The 16,023-nt window shown below is 45.3% G+C and overlaps 2 protein-coding genes across 6 annotated transcripts in view; one reads left to right on the top strand and one right to left on the bottom strand.

Annotated features, from left to right (window-relative positions):
* pou2f2a (POU class 2 homeobox 2a) overlaps window positions 1-10,821 on the bottom strand; it is a 50,293-nt gene extending 39,472 nt beyond the window's left edge. For all 5 annotated transcript variants that reach the window (XR_007945450.1, XM_051956890.1, XM_051956893.1 and 2 more), the window contains exon 1: window positions 9,575-10,821. Coding sequence is in view for 4 of the 5 variants with exons in the window: in XM_051956890.1 (XP_051812850.1) it covers window positions 9,575-9,674 (100 nt within the window). In the remaining variant the exon portion in view is untranslated. The remainder of the gene's footprint in view (window positions 1-9,574) is intronic.
* rabac1 (Rab acceptor 1 (prenylated)) overlaps window positions 1-16,023 on the top strand; it is a 152,572-nt gene that overhangs the window by 94,896 nt on the left and 41,653 nt on the right. The gene's annotated exons all lie outside the window — the stretch shown is intronic.

The raw sequence follows: 16,023 nt of genomic DNA, 5'->3' as shown, positions 1-16,023 counted from the left end.
TCAACTGAAGGCAATGAAAAAAAGAAACAAGGTAGAAAAGCAAAGGCAGCTAAACAGTTGATTTTCCTGCAGGAGGATTTAGCATTATTATGAGGGCAAATATTAAATATGCACTTCCAAGACAGTACGTCTGTTTGAGAAGACAACTGAATTTACTTAGTGCTTCTATCTCTCTCTCTCTGTCTCTCTGCCCCTGCTGGTCTTTAACCTTGGCCTCTGGTGCTTCTGCCTACTGCAATAAAATCACCCCTCCTCCTCTTTACCTCTCCCTCCCTTGCTCTCTTTTCTTCCTCCTCCTCCTCCTCTGTCTTTCTGTCCCCCCGGCACCACTGTTGTCCACTGTTCCACTCATTCATAGTAAATACTATTGATTTTCAGCCGGGAAAATAAAAAAAAAAGGGCCATGAATTTTAATGCCCCTATCTGTCCCCTTCTCCATCTCTTCCTATCCCCCCTCCTGCCTCTCCCTTACCCTCAGCCCCTCAAACACCTCCACCCCATCTTTCCTGAGGGGAGGATAAAGAGATGGGGCTAGTGTGTGTGTGTGTTTGTATGTATGTGTGTTAGTGTAAGGTGGTGGTAAGGAGAGGGGGGTTGCATTTCTCATTTCCCAGCTGTGCCTCTCTCACACAACTTGCCCCCCCGCCCCAATCTTCTCCTCAACCCCGACATCTCTGCTTCTCCCCATCCTATCCTTCCCTTCTCTTCTGCCCTTTTTCCCTCGTCCCTCTGTTGTTCTCCTCTTCTCTTCACACCGACTTCGACTCTGGGGAGTGGAAGCAAATGAAGCTCGCTCACACACACACACACACACACACACACACACACACACACACACACACACACACACACACACACACACACACAGAGCTGATAGTCACACAGATAGGGGCTGTCCCATTCTGCTGGTATACACAAACAATCACATGCACACACACACCACAAGTGCTACAACCAGTCCCTCGGTCAAGGCCACGCACAGGCAAGACAAACATATACATATAAATGCCCTGTTTTACTCACACATAAACACACAAAGCACTGCGTGTGACACCATCATTCACCGTCAGTCTGGTGTTTAATTTTCTTCCATCGCTTTCCTTTTCCCAACAACAACTTCCTGTTTTCTCTCCCTTGTCTATCTCATTGCATTTACCTTCGAACACCAACCTCCTCCCACTCCCGTCTTTCCTCTACCTCTTTTGCCCGGCCTCTCTCTTCTACTCTGTGTATTGATTTTGCTATAAGCGGTGTCCCGGTTGCGACAGGTTAGCGCAGACAGACAAAGGCAGACTTCATCAACCAGTGTTAAACACAGAAGCCATGTCCTCAATAATCACTCCATCACACAAAAGACAACGAAAGAAGGAGAGAGAGAGAACGGAGAGAGCGGACAGGGCAGAGGAGCATGTAGAGTATTGACGATCATTGAGGAGTAGAGCAGGGGAAAAGGGGGAGGATTTCCGTCGTGGTCTTTTTGGTTTTCATTAATTTGTAGAAAACACAAGAAATGTTTTACTGCTTAGATTCATGAACACACGTTGGAAACAGTGGAATTTCCCTTGGGATTAATAAAATATCTATCTATCTATCTATCTATCTATCTATCTATCTATCTACATGCACGACCAAATTTGTCTTAAATCCTGAATTTGTCATACCTCTCTACATTTTCATTGCATGAGTCTGAAATCCACTCACACAAAAGGTTATTTTGTTAAAACTGCACAACTAAAACAAATTTAAATTACAATTTTTTTTGACACATGCAAAAGTTTGAGCAATGCTAAGTGTAACAGCAGCTCCAATTAGTATCTTTTAAAAGTTTGGGTTAACGCCTAAGGAAGAATTTCCTTTTAACAACCTCATTATAAAGTGAGTCTATGTGGACTTTGTTGGTCTTTTTAAAGCTATCTGTTTATGTGTGTGTGTGTGTGTGTGTGTGTGTGTGTGTGTGTGTGTGTGTGTGTGTGTGTGTGTGTGTGTGTGTGTGTGTGTGTGTGTGTGTGTGTACATGTGTGCGTGTGTGTGTGTGTATATCTGTGTGTACACGCAGCCAGTTTTCATCTCCACTTAATCTCCCGCTCTTAATTCAGAGTGTACATTGAGCCGCCTAATAGGATGTGACTGAAGCGCCTGCTGCAGCGTTAGCCAGCTAGCCGCTAATGAGACGGCCGCCACAGTCGGAGAATCAAAGTGCTTCATCAGCACTCCTAATTACTGTAAACCTCGTTAGCTCGCTAGAAAGCTAACATCTGCTCTCAGTAACAAAGGACATCCAAATATAACACTGGGCCTGCCCTGGTGTGTCCAAGTGAGGCTCAAGAAATGTGCTGCTACCACACCCAGTGATTTCATTGTTCTGTTCTGTGTTGCAGTTGTCTTGACAGCTAAGGAGGTTGTTGCTCTCAAGATTAAAATGAAAAGCGCAGGAAAAAATACAAGTCCAACTTCAATACTATTCCCACTGCGACCACAATCAATAAACATTTTTTGCATTAACTGTGGATGCAGAGCTAAAAAGCTCTTCTGTAATGTTTTAACATACACTGAGGTCTGAGGGCGCTTGTGTTGGCCATCTATGAAGCAGGTGTGTCGACAGCAGGTTTCCATGTAGCTCTGTCTGTTTGCCCACTCACCCCCTCTCTATCTCTGATCAAAGCACGTTCTTTCAACCCTCCACCCCCTTCTGCTGTTCCCCTCTTCCTCCTCCACCCCCCTGGGCCTCCACCTTCTCCCCCCATCATAATTTGACTGATGATTACACTTGTCACTCATGGCAGCATGTGGCCAATTAGGAAGAGGGGTGATGGGGAGGGGAGGGACAAGCAGGTTGTGATAAAAGAGGTGAGTGGAAGGAAATTTGGGTTACAACTTGTCATCACTGGTTCCACTCAGGTAGCCTTTTTAGCTCTTAGCCGTGGCAGAACAAATATTAATTTCTGTTCAATTTCCCTTAAAAGACTCAAGAAACACCCAAGAGCTGTGCTTTCTTTACCTCTTTCCAGTGCTCCGGCCTTGTCTCACATTCTCTTGGCCACTTCAGTATCTCTCTATGTTCCAGGGTAATCACAGACTCATTTAAAGTCACTTTTGTACACTACCTCTGACTGGTGGTTAAGAGTGCGACCGCAGACTAGGCTTTTATGGGCCTTAATGTGTCCTACAGACACTTTGGCATCCAGGCTGCTTTTGCCGAAGATGTGAGAATAGAGACAGTGAAAGAGAGGGGATGAGAGAGAGAGAGAGAGAGAGAGAGAGAGACAGCAGGACATATGAGGACAACAGCCATGGCGACTTAACCAGGCTGAAAAAAGGGGTAACGAAAGAAGATGAAAGAGGAGGGGGGGCGAGGGATGTGCACAACAAAATGGACAGAACATGGGTGCGTCAAAAGAAAGGGGAGAGAGAGGTCACTTAGTCACTCCTTCGGCACCCCTGCTCTGAACCTCCTCCCTCATCCCCTTTACAAGCAGACAAAGGGACAGAGGGGTGCAGCCCTTGTACAGAGGAAGGAGGGGTTTACGCCTCCTTCTGTCATCTCCCCTTCCTTTCTGCTCCCTAATATTTCAAGACAGTCAGTTAATATTGCTGGTATGGATAGACGCAGACAATTTTCAAATTTGGACAGGAAAAACAAACATAAAACTACAGATGAAATCACAATATCCTATATTGCTTTCAGTTTAAAATTAACCACATTCAATTCCTTGTTAACTCTGGAGTATTTTCATATCCTGGCATCAAAGAGATAAAGAGTGTGACTATGCACTTCTAAAAGAAAGGCAGAGTAAGAGAGATTGCACAAGGGAATAAGTAGGAGAGGAGGTGGTGGAGTACAACAGATTAATTTCAGAATAGAAAGCTCCTGCCGAGAGAAGGATGGAGAGCAGGAAGGATAGAGAGGGATAAAGAAAAGGGAAAACTGAGAAGAAAAAAAGAGAGAAGGGAGATTAAACATGCATTCAACTCTCTCAAAGGGCTGAGGTGCTTTTTGAGAGTCTTTCCTGTGTGTGTGTGTGTGTGTGTGTGTGTGTGTGTGTGTGTGTGTGTGTGCCCACGCGTGTGCACTCCAGAGGATGCATTTGCGATGATGTGACATTGCTCATAGCGGAGAAGTTCGCTGCCTCCGCCTCAAAACCTGAACGGTAAGCACTCTTATCCACCCTTAAGTCTGAAGGACAGCAGTGGAACCCCAGAGGTTAATAGGACTCCTTCATTACCATAAATCTTATCAGCTAAATGAAATAGAGAGAAGGACCCCTGATTTAGTTGTCTGCTCTGCCGGGGTAAGGGGGACACCCAATCAAACCCCTGGATTTTATTGGTCTTTTTTATTATCTGAATGTACTGGCACATGAGCAGGGTGGCAGAGGTGACAGCCTGCAGCAATCAACAACAAAAAGACAGTGGCTCGTGAAAACACATTGTTAGTCCATAAATGAGACCACAGTCATCTCAGCAAATAGACTGTCCAGACACTGCATATTTTGCTACACTGAAATGCATGAAGTCCTGGACTCACTGATCAGAGGGTATGTAGGGAGCCACTGAGATTTTGTCTGAATACAATGCCCATTCTCGGGTGAAAATCACTGAAAATCACTGAAATCAGCTAATCAAGTGTTCAATATTGGCAGCAGGAGTTCCAAGGCTTGTTTTGACTGCCTCGTTTGATGCAGGTGATTGGCAGCATGCAGCGATGTCCACTCCAGCTCTGATCACAGCCGGGCCACCGCAGACGAAGCCTTATGTAGAGCTGGATGTGAAGCGTTCTTCACTGCTATGAAGGTTCATCATCTGGATGTTACTGAATTAGAAAGAGGAAGCGGCAACTAGAACCACCAAAGGAAATGCTAATCAATATCTAGGATGGACTTAACTGGTTTGTATGTGCTTTTCCCTGCTGATGTGTCGATTAACACACACCCACACATGCCACACACACTTCCTAGCCCTCTGTGTGTGTGTGTGTGTGTGTGTGTGTGTGTGTGTGTGTGTGTGTGTGTGTGTGTGTGTGTGTGTGTGTGTGTGTGTGTGTGTGTGTGTGTGTGTTCTCGAGGTGATTAAGGTCTCCAAGTCTGATTAAGTGGCCAGCTCACTCAGCCGCTGGTTAGAACTAATGCTGGGGTGTATTTCACTGGACACAGCGACCGAATGCACAAAATGATTCCTCTAAGTGTGAGTCTGTGTGTGTGGTAATCCAGCGAACAGCCTGTACTACTCATCGCTGTCTTTAGAATAATATGTGTGCTTTGTTTTCTTTGTTGTATTCTTCTATGTAGGCTTCAAGATGTTGTTGCTGGAGTAAAGCTTGTATGTAAAGGTCACTGTTTGGTGATGGAGATGTGTATATACATGTGTAGCAGTTCTTATAAATGCTGTTATTGTAGATGAGAGTATGCGTGTGTGTGTGTGTTGTGTCAAAGTCTCTCCTGTTCCCTGGGAGAAACTCAATACCACTCACTGCTTCTAATGAGCTGTGGGACCTCATCAGCATTAATACTACATTAGTCTCAACCAATACACACATTAGTGCACGCACATACACATCATATATATATAAATATAACCTACTGGCACATATACACACCTGTGCAAATCCAATGAAAAGGTTAACAGTTAATAGGATTAAAGGGAATTCTCAAACCCCACTGTAACACACATAACACAGCAGTGCCAATGTTACCATTATAGATTTACTAACTGGATTTGTTTGGACCAGACCATTGCCATGTAAAATGTTGAATTCCAAATGCTATGTATTTTAAAAGAAAACTGACACTTGAAGTACATAATTGCAGAGCAACTGTGACTACATGCTCATATTAGCATACCCAGGGCTTTATGCTGTCAGATGATTTTCATGATGGCTTTTATGTTAGTGTCATTATATAAATGCAACCAGTTACATGTAAGACATCACTGCTGGGGCTCCTTTGTGCTTTGTCATATTGTCAAACTGCGTTCAGGGCATCCAGTTGAGCCAAATATACGTAACTAGACACACCGATAGCCCATTAGCTCCTGGAGCATTCTGCCATCAGCCTGCTGCATTCAGGACCCTGTGGCTGGCTCATATACTGCAATCTAATTCTACCACCAAAGAGAGAGAATAGTAAAGGGGGAGAGAGAGAGAATTGTATTGTGACAGAGAGCAGAGAGTGGGAGGGAAAGGGAAAAGAAGAGGAGAGAGAGAGGGCTACAGAGAAAGAGAGAGGTAGCTTAATGCAATAAAGCATGTAGTATTGACATCTTTTTCGTGTCTATTGATTCCCCATTATGTTGCTAACAAACCCAGGTTGACATTTTGTCATTTGCAATCATGTTAACACTGCGACTTGCACGCTCCCCTCCACCAACCGATCTATACCTACACACACCGGTTTTTACGTGTGTTCATGCTTGCGCTCACACACATATGCTCTATCGCTCTTTGCCACACACAGAGCAAATGGGTAAGCACATGCATGGTCTTACATCATGCAGCAATCGAAGACATATGCCAGTGGCCCATACGCATGTAACAACGTCTTAGAAGTAGTTAGGAAGCACAGACACACAACGGCAGGAATGTTGATTAATGGATTACGATTGTGCGTTTTATTGGAATTCACTAGATGAGCCTCACCTTACACGGCCATGATATTTTAGGAGGGAAATAAAAATAAATAACTGTATGGTTAAATGTTACTCTGTCTGAATGCAGAGACAAATACTTATGGGCATCTGAAATCTGAGGTGTGTGGCTGTGTGTAGGTGCATGTATGTGCGTAAAACAGAGAGTTAGATAGCATATGGTCGGAGATGGTGGTTAATGGTGTGTGACCGAAGGCGCATAACTGAGATGAACTGAATCTAGGTGAGTGGGTAAGAGTGTGTGTGTGTGAGAGATAGACAGAATAAGACAAGGAGAGGGAGAAAAGCAGTCTCCTTGACGTCCCATCATATCATATCGTATCGTATCATATCATATCAAGCCCTACACTGTGTGGGAAACCTGTGGTTTCTCCTGCGTCCCATTAAACTTTCATATACCAGTTAATGCTGATGGCTTTGCAAACCACTTTACTACACACGTAGACACAAGTAGTTCACACAGCAGTGGCCATGACCTGTGCCTTCACAGACACAATGTCATTAAAAATAGAACAAAACCTGGATCAGTTAGAGCAGCTTGCTATCCAGGTGGAAAACAGTCTAACATGCTTGTTTTATGCTACCATATATGATAGTCCTTGTGTCATGGCAGCGTGTGTGTGTGTGTGTGTGTGTGTGTGTGTGTGAGCCTCCACAGGGGTTGTGCATGTGTGCTTGAGGCCTGTTGTAACATGAAAGAGAATGAAAACACTGGGGGCAGAGGAGAGTCAGGTAGGGCTGAGTCAAACGCTCCTGCTGTGACCTCTGACCCCACAGAGCTCCAACGCAAAAGAGTCAAGGAGCTGTCACCAGTCAGAGACAACTTAACCGATAGCTCAGCTCAAGAGCCCTATAACTATCTGGAAAATCTGTGAGTGGGTGGGAATTAACATGCTCTTTGTGAAATATAATGAGGGTTGGAAACCACAGATTAGAGCTAAAGGGCAACACGTGAAACGAGACAAGTTACTGAAAACATCTCTGTGACTTTTTTTATTGGCTCAAACTGTCTAGATGACACTATTCTTTGTTGTTTACTGATCTATACTTCTTGAAGAAACAGCATTGTAGGCCTGTTTTTATCCTGAGATGCTGGACCGACCCTGCACCCTTCAAGCGACAACCCCTCTAAGTTTGAAAAGGACAGCACCTTGGACTGTGTTATTCAAAGGGAATAAAATCAGCATAGCATTGTGAATCAGTGTTATCCCACCATCTAACAAATTCAGCAGCCTGTGTCCGTACCCCATCAGCCTGCCTGTTTATTCAAATGCCGGCTCTGGCCTGGGACACTGCAAACATAATGGCTCATCCGTGGTTTACTCTCACCTCTCAAGCTCAAACTGGGTTTTCCTCTCCCTCCTCGTTTTTCACTCTGTCATCCACTCTTACTTTCATCTGCTTCTCTCTCTCTCTTGCTCTCTCTTTCCACATTTTTTTTTATCTCATTCTGACATTCGCCATTTTTCAACGTGTGGAGCACGAAAACTCCTCCTCCCCGGTCCTCGCTCCCTCGCCTCATCCTCCCTCCAACTATGCTCTCCCCCTCTCTTCTTCTCTGTGTATATCTCCAGAGATATGGCAGGTAACAGGTCCCTTTTCATCCCTCTACGCTCTTTTCTCTCACCCTCCATCATCTGCCCCATTCACTGTCACACACTGGGTAATGTTAACTGAGTGTGTGGAGTAAGGGTGAGGCCTGGCATCCCTGAAATCAAATGGAGGGATAGAATCTGGAAATGAGAGAAGAGGTCTTTGCAACGGGTGCTGGAGGGTTGGGCACATTTACACACAATACAAAAGTTAATGTGTGTGTATGCACTCCTTAATGATGCACTAATTTAACAATTAAATACACAATTGAGCTTTTTTCCCCCCTGTATTTTGGCCTTGCTTTAGTTGGCATATACAGAGCACACATACACAAAAAAGCTGAGCAGCTGTTGCATGCCCAAGCTGGAGCTCTCTCTAACAACGCCAGTCAGTGGCACACTAGAGCCGGCCTGGCTGCTCCCACCATGCGTCTTTTTCTTCCACTTGAGCGCAGATGAAACGCAGACGGCGCCCCAGCCTCAGCCGGCACCCTCCCCCTCCCTGACTCCACTCTGCTGCTCCGCTTTCAAGCGTGCAAGCGACGGGACAGAGAGATGTAGTCCCTCCAAGTCTGTTTCCAGGGCTGTTTACGCAAAGACGCCAGCCCCGTCGTCTAACCTGTGCGCAAGTCAGAGCAGAACCACGACGAATACAAAAAAAAAAAAAAGGTTCAAAGGCTCTGACAAGTTATCTGGCAATGAAGCACAAGCATGAAATGAAACGTGAGAAAATGATGCCTCCTCTCTCCTATGATCGTTCTTCTCCGTGCACCTTCTCCTTCCTTCTATCTCCCCCTCTCCCTGCTTCCACCGGCCCAGGAATCGATCTCCGCAGGATCGATAAGTTGGCATGAATATTCCCAGCCTGCCGAGAGTCTAGTTGGGGAGAGTCGGAGGCTGAGGCTCAGGCGCAGGCAGTGGAGGAGAGGGGAAGGACGGGGACGGAGACGAGAGCGGAAAAGACACGGGGAAAAAGGAACGCATATGCGGCGTGGAAACGAACCAGCACGGGGTGGAACGGCGGCGCATCGTTTCCCAGAACGGGCAGCAAATAAAAAGGACATTTTGTGAAATTAATTTACAGGACACTGCAGATCGCTCGGGAAAAGCTTCTTTGATTGTACCAACCGCCTCGCGAGTGTAAAGGACTTTGCTGAAGCGTTTAAAAGGAGCCCGAGGAGTGTGTATGAGTGTGTGAGTGTGTAAGTGGGTGTGTGCGCCGACAGCTCTCCCCGCTGCAAGTGCATCGGCACCGAGCAAGGTGGGGCGGGTCTGCATGGCTGGCCGACATGGAGGAGGCAAATCAAGGAGAAGAAGAAGGAGGAAAGAAAGACAGATCTTACCGGAGTTGGAGCGGAGAGCCAGAGGGGACTTGAGACGCCAGGCGTTGAGGTCAGGGGCAGTTCTCTGAAACACGAACGGCACCGGCAAGGGAACAAACATGATCTTCCTCCGGCTTCTTGTGTTGATGCGAATAATGTGACAGAAGTACTTTAATCAGCTCTGTCCTCCTCTGAAGCTTCTGTATCTTTGTCCGTTTCTCTGGCAGACAGCTTTGGGGGGATATTTGGTATGGAAAGCTCACAACATTCGCCGTTAGGTGTGTACACATGTAGCCCGGCTTGCGCACTTTTATTTACATTTGTTGATGTCGACTGGTGGTCGGCGTTAGTTTTGGTGTAAATGTGCATAGAACATAAATGTAGGATGGTCCCTTGAGTGCAGTTATAGCTTACAGTTCAGACTAAACACACAGACGGATAGAGAGGAGAGCAGGCTACAGGAAAAGTTCGGCTACAGGCCCGTTGTAGTAGTTTTCTTTTTTTTTTTTTTTTTAGAATAAAAAGCTATGTGTCACCTGCGTCTCTCTTGTTGCCACCGCTAAAGCGTTTTTCCTTGAGTAAACATAGAGGCCCGGGAGCTTATTTTATCCTGTCACTCCTCACCGGTAATGTTTCCTGTAGGTGTGAGAGGCATGAGAACAGTCGCTAGCCTATTCCTGTAGAGCATCACCGGCCGCTTTGGTATTCAATTTAAAACAAGCACAGTAAATCATGATATATAGCAACGGACGAGCGCTTTAAAAGGCCAGCGGAGTTAGTATATATAAAGTCTTATTTGGATTTCTGTAGTATTTGGTTTGAGCTATTGTATTTGGTCTCTAGCTTGCACGCGCTCCTTCTCCTCTTTTCTTCTTGCATCAAGGCTGCGTGTCACACATTCGTCCACGCGCGCAAAGCAAAGCGGCGGCTCGCGACGCCGACCACATTAGAAACAGTTCCGTTTAAAGGCTATCAGCGGATGAATAAAAGGAGACACAAACACACACACACACTCAACACACACACACACACACACACGACACACGCTCGCACAAACACAACAACGCGCGCGCTTGGCCCTGACGCTCCTCCTCCCTCGCTCCCTGTCACAAGGCAGTAATTAAAACGCAATCAATCGATAGGTAAATAAATAAACAAACAAACACAGCGAATAAACTAAAAAAATTATTTAAAAAAATAAGAGGAGGAGGGAAAAAACAACCCGAAACCACAAAAAACAACGGAAAGGCAGCAAATATATCCGATCTACGGGTGTCGCGGTTTATCGGAACACTTGCCTATCTCCGTCCATCCGTCTGTGTGTCTTTTTTGTGTCTGTTTGTCCCCCGTTATTATTATTTGGGAACCCCAATAGCTCATTCGACCCGGCTCCCTCCAGGATTGTAGCGATCTGCCACTAGGCTGGCCGCAACATTGAGGCGAGAGAGGACCCGCTACTACTCACACATCACCACCCCACCCCCGCACCTCCCTCCAGCCCTCAATCCCTCCCTCCTGCCTCCCACCCCCCCACCCAACCACCCCCATCTCCCTCGTTTTCACTACCACTGCAAAAGGTATCCTGTATTGATTTCTGGATTCTTTTTTTTTTTGCGCTCCCCCCCTCATAATAATACAGACTATAATGATGCCAGTGTTGATCTGTACATTACTGCCGGCCTCCTCGAGCAGGGATGAAGACCCGATCAGTGGATACCTATGGATGCTAATACCAAATGGGATACCCAGCATGCGCGCAATTAAGTTATCTCATCACTGCTGCTTTTAATAAGCCTTCCTTGGGTTATTCAGATAGGAAGACAAGAGCGACCACTGCTGTTCCAGGCATGAGAACAATGATGAATTTTAAAGTGTATAAACTAAGTGCATGTTTGCATTTGAACTGTAAAAGTGCACATGGAACTGATGCGTAAGAAAGCCCAGGTGTCAAGAGATGAGCCCCTCCTTTGCAGAGGTGATCACCGCCCTCCTGCTCCAGGATGTAGTCCCCTCCATCTCGGCCTCCCCCAGCATGTCTCCTGCCCTCTCCCTCCCCGGCACCAGCATGTTACTTGCTGTCAATTACAGGCCAGCATCAGTCAACGTCGGCCGCTTACACACCAGATTATTGTCGATATAGATTTTTAAATAGAAAAATCTATACCTTAAACATCGCAGTCAATACGAGCAAATCAATAGGAATGAGCGAGCTCTTTGCTCCTGTTGGGCCTGAGAGTTCCATCCCGCAGGACTGTTTATGTCTGCTCACTTAACACTGTAGCTGATTATGCCTCCTTTTTTATATACAATGGAAATTGCACATACAATAAATTATTTGACCATCATCACCACCAGGCATGTCGTTTACTCAGTCATCAATACGCAGTCATATTGTCAAGAAATGTGTGCTGCACGCTCGACTGGCATATTCTTAATTATGAAAAATGTGTCATCCTCTGTAGTAGACAACCAGGTTTTATTGTCCTTCTCCCTCCGCTTCACGTATGACAGATGACATCCGCAGGTCCAACCAGGGAGAGGAGGGTAGGAGAGCCAGAGGAGGCAAGAGACGAGAGAAGGAAGGCAGAGGGGAAGACGGATGGAGAGTAAGGAAGGGAGGAAGGAGAGGAGAGGAGAGGAGGAAAACGTATGGAGAGGAGTGAGGCGGTGGGGTGAGGAGAAAGAGGGAGGAGAAGACGGATGAGACGAGAAGAGGAGAGAGGAGAAAGAAGGAGGGAAGGCAGAAGTGACTAGTTGTCCTTCAAAGACCCCCTTCTCTCCACAAAAGGAGCCATGCGCGCCCCTTTCCCTCCTCCCTGCACTCCTTCCAGACAAAAGCAATTATTTCTTGTAGAATGTAGTGTGGTTGTGCGCGTCTGTGGAAGAGAGGGATGGAGGGAGGGTGTGTGAGATTGAAGGAGGGGAAAATAAGATGGTGTTGGAGGGGTGAGGATGATGAGGAGGTGAGGAGAAGAAGGGGAATGCTAACACGTACAGCATCCGCCCGTTTGTCCTCCACACACTCTTCTTACCAAACTCTTCTTTTCCTCCAACTGACATGGCCACAAAGACACAATAACTGTTAAATAGGTATTCACCTACATTAAAACACACCTTCATAACACCTGCATGGGTTTGAAGAATTTACAAAGCAGCAGATGATCCTTAAATCTCATTGTGATGAAAACAAAAACTTTTTAGACACAAACAAACTCTGGTGTTCCATTAAATTTACGCACTGTATGACAAGTATAATTTACACACATACGGAATACAAAGGCTGTGACATCCATCAGGTCTATCTCATGTATCGTCCATCTGTCCGTCTGTGGTTCTGTCCATCTGGGACAGACCACCTGAGATCAGCAAGCTTCCCCCTCAGTGTCTTTCTTGCTTGGTGCCTATAGGGCCCTTACAGCGAGTCGGTCTATACAGTTTTCGGTCCCCAGAGAGTCCGAGAGACCCACAAGCCCGGGGAGGGAGGGAGGTGGGTCCGTGTGGTGGAGGTCCCCAATGGGGGGCCGCACCAACCAATAACCCCCGCTGGACCGCTCTCATTTAGGGCCCGTGGTCCTGATTGTCGACCACCCTCCCTATCAAGCCTCCCAATCCATACAGAGATATATAGCTGGTCCCATTGTTTTCTAGGCTGCATCTTCACCATGCTGTATTGAAAAATGTTCTTGCAAAATTGTCTCCCCCCCCCTCTCTCTCTTGTTTTGCTTCACTTTTTTCCCAGGGAGTAATACTGTAATGGATGTAGTATTGAATTCTGGATACTAACAGCAATGTTCAGGGATTAGGGATGCCTACTGTACAATACCTGTAGTGTATATTATTCATTAAGAAACACATTTTATAAATAGGCCTGTATTTCAGTGCACTTCTATGACCTGTGTTTTATTTGGACACAGGAGTTGTCATACATTTTCTCCTGTAAATTACAGAGAAGACACAACACAGCATTTTCAGCACTTTCTACATTATATGTCTATGTTGCATTTTTAAAACTTACTATTACATTGACCAAAAAAATACTATTTTGAACTTGCCATCCTGTCACAACTACAGTATTTATTTTCTGCAAAATGCATAAACTACTGCTGGAGTAGGAACTATGCTACTTATGGATTTTCTCATGAAAGCAAATGCGCTTTTCTGTTGTCCCTCTGTTTAATATATGGAAATCCTATATATTGTCTCGTACTCTATTCCAATACCTCCACTCAATTACTGTATGAAATGAAAAAAGTAAATAAAATGATGTAACACACTATGTTTTCAGCTGTTATTTATTACCATCAGATCCGGCTAGACTATATTCCCTATAAAAACACAAAACATGAAAGTAGCTGTTTTGAATTGAGCCAGTTAAAATGTTAAAAAGTTATTTTAGCCTCCCTAGTTATTCTGGCAATTCTGTACAATTACATTTAGATACTAGTTTTGTTTTTCAACTTGTTAAATATGCCATCATTGGCAGATGTTAATTGGTTGTATAGTTTTCCACACTAGTTAGAAAGAAATATTCATGGGAAACAATTTGTTCAGTTTCTCAGCACAGCATGTTTTCCATGTCAAGTGCTGTAGGTCAGGTTGTGGCATAAAGAAAATATCCAATCAAAAAGAGCCAGAAGTATCCTTAGGCTACACATTAGTCATAATGTGGGCCCTCCAGTAGTCATGTAGTTTATTGCACTCTTGGTAGCAGGCTGTTATTCATTTTAAATGATTGATCTGACTGGTTGGAAACACAGTATTTGAATAGTGAACCAGATTTTTATTGTAAATGATGCAGAAGAAGGAAAAGCAATATCAATTTCTACAGCAAAAATAATGTTATCTTTTTTTCCCTCCGTGGTTCTGTGTGTGTGTGTGTGTGTGTGTGTGTGTGTGTGACCAGCTCGTCCGCGGGTCGCGCTCATGCCATGGTTGTAGTTAAATGGTGATGTCATGTTGACAAACGAGCTGGTTGAATTAAATTCTCACTCATCAATAATGGCGTTGGTCGGGAATCAATAGAAGCCAACAGTGGCATTACTAGCTCTGTCAGCAGCCTAACAAGGCCCTATTAGAATGGACAAAGCTCTCTCACTGTCGCCCTGTCCCGTCTCAACCAAGCAGCATGAAGCACCATCGCACTCTTCTCATATCCTCTCTGCACACACACACCAATACCAGATAGCAAAATGCAATATTCACATAAAACTTTGCTCTGACATGATGTATAGATTTGTCAAGATAATATGGATATGATGCATGGGCTTTTATGAAGTTTGTTTGTCGGTGTCTTTGTCAGTGTGTGTGTGTGTGTGTGTGTGTGTGTGTGTGTTGGTGAGTGGGTGGCTCGGTATTGTTTGTGCATCTTGGTTAGTGCCGGTGTGTGGGAAGGCACAAGGTTGTGCAGGCTTTGGATCCCAACTGCAGAGTTCAGATCCAACCGAGATTCAATCAATCCAAGAAGACACACACACACAAAAGAGGAAAAAGTGAGCGGTGTGAGCGTGTATGTAGATGTCAATACCAATTCACAGTCACACCAAAAAGTCCCACATGCACACCAAGAATGATAAAACTTAACTGAAAATACATGGACACACATTTAGACATAAAATACAACCAAGACGCACACGAACTCTGACTGTATACCAGCATCTCCATCCTTTCACTCCCTGCATCCCCACCACTTTTCTGTTTCCTTTTGCGAACAAGCAGCTTATCCAGCTAAAGCCCTTGTTCTTTCTGTATTCCTTTTTTTTATTAGTTTTTATTAACTTTGCCTCCCTCTCTCTGTCAGCACTCTCAATAATCAATGCTGATATATTGCCAATATCCAGCTCAGTCCCTCGTGCCATCTTTCACTGTGGCTCTGTTATTGGGGGAGATTGGCCCAATAATAATGATATTTATTATAGATATTTATTATCTGGGTTTGTGGCAGCGCTGCGGATGCACGGTGCTGAAGACTTACATGCCGGCAAAGTCACATACACGCATACATACACACCAGAACACACACACACACACACACACACACACACACACACACACACACACACACACACACACACACACACAGTCTCTCTGGGGCTCTTTAATTTACACTGGTAATATCAGCCGATTATTCCCCATACAGATAGTGCAGGGTTATCAGCAGTGTTGGCACACAGTGGCTGTAACTGCCTATGTATTCGCTCAACATTATAGAGTCCACTGCACCTGCAAGTGTGTATGAGCTTGCGTGGAGAGCGGAGGGTTCACCTATGGCAGCCTACCGGCACTGAGCGGTGTTTAGAAGCCAAGGGAGGGTTGATGGGAGGGGTCAAGATTCAAACATCGCTTGGTCAGGGGAGGGGATGCAGGAGAGAGGGGACTGGACAATCTGGCTTCTAGCCCTCCTCCTCCTCCCTCCTTCTCAACACACACACACATACACACACATACACACACATACAACCCCCCCAGGCCTC

Source organism: Acanthochromis polyacanthus, chromosome 12, assembly GCF_021347895.1.
Source record: "Acanthochromis polyacanthus isolate Apoly-LR-REF ecotype Palm Island chromosome 12, KAUST_Apoly_ChrSc, whole genome shotgun sequence".
Classification (NCBI taxonomy): Eukaryota; Metazoa; Chordata; class Actinopteri; family Pomacentridae; genus Acanthochromis; species Acanthochromis polyacanthus.
Note: the sequence above shows the minus strand (reverse complement) of the source record. Positions and strands in the feature narration are given on the sequence as shown.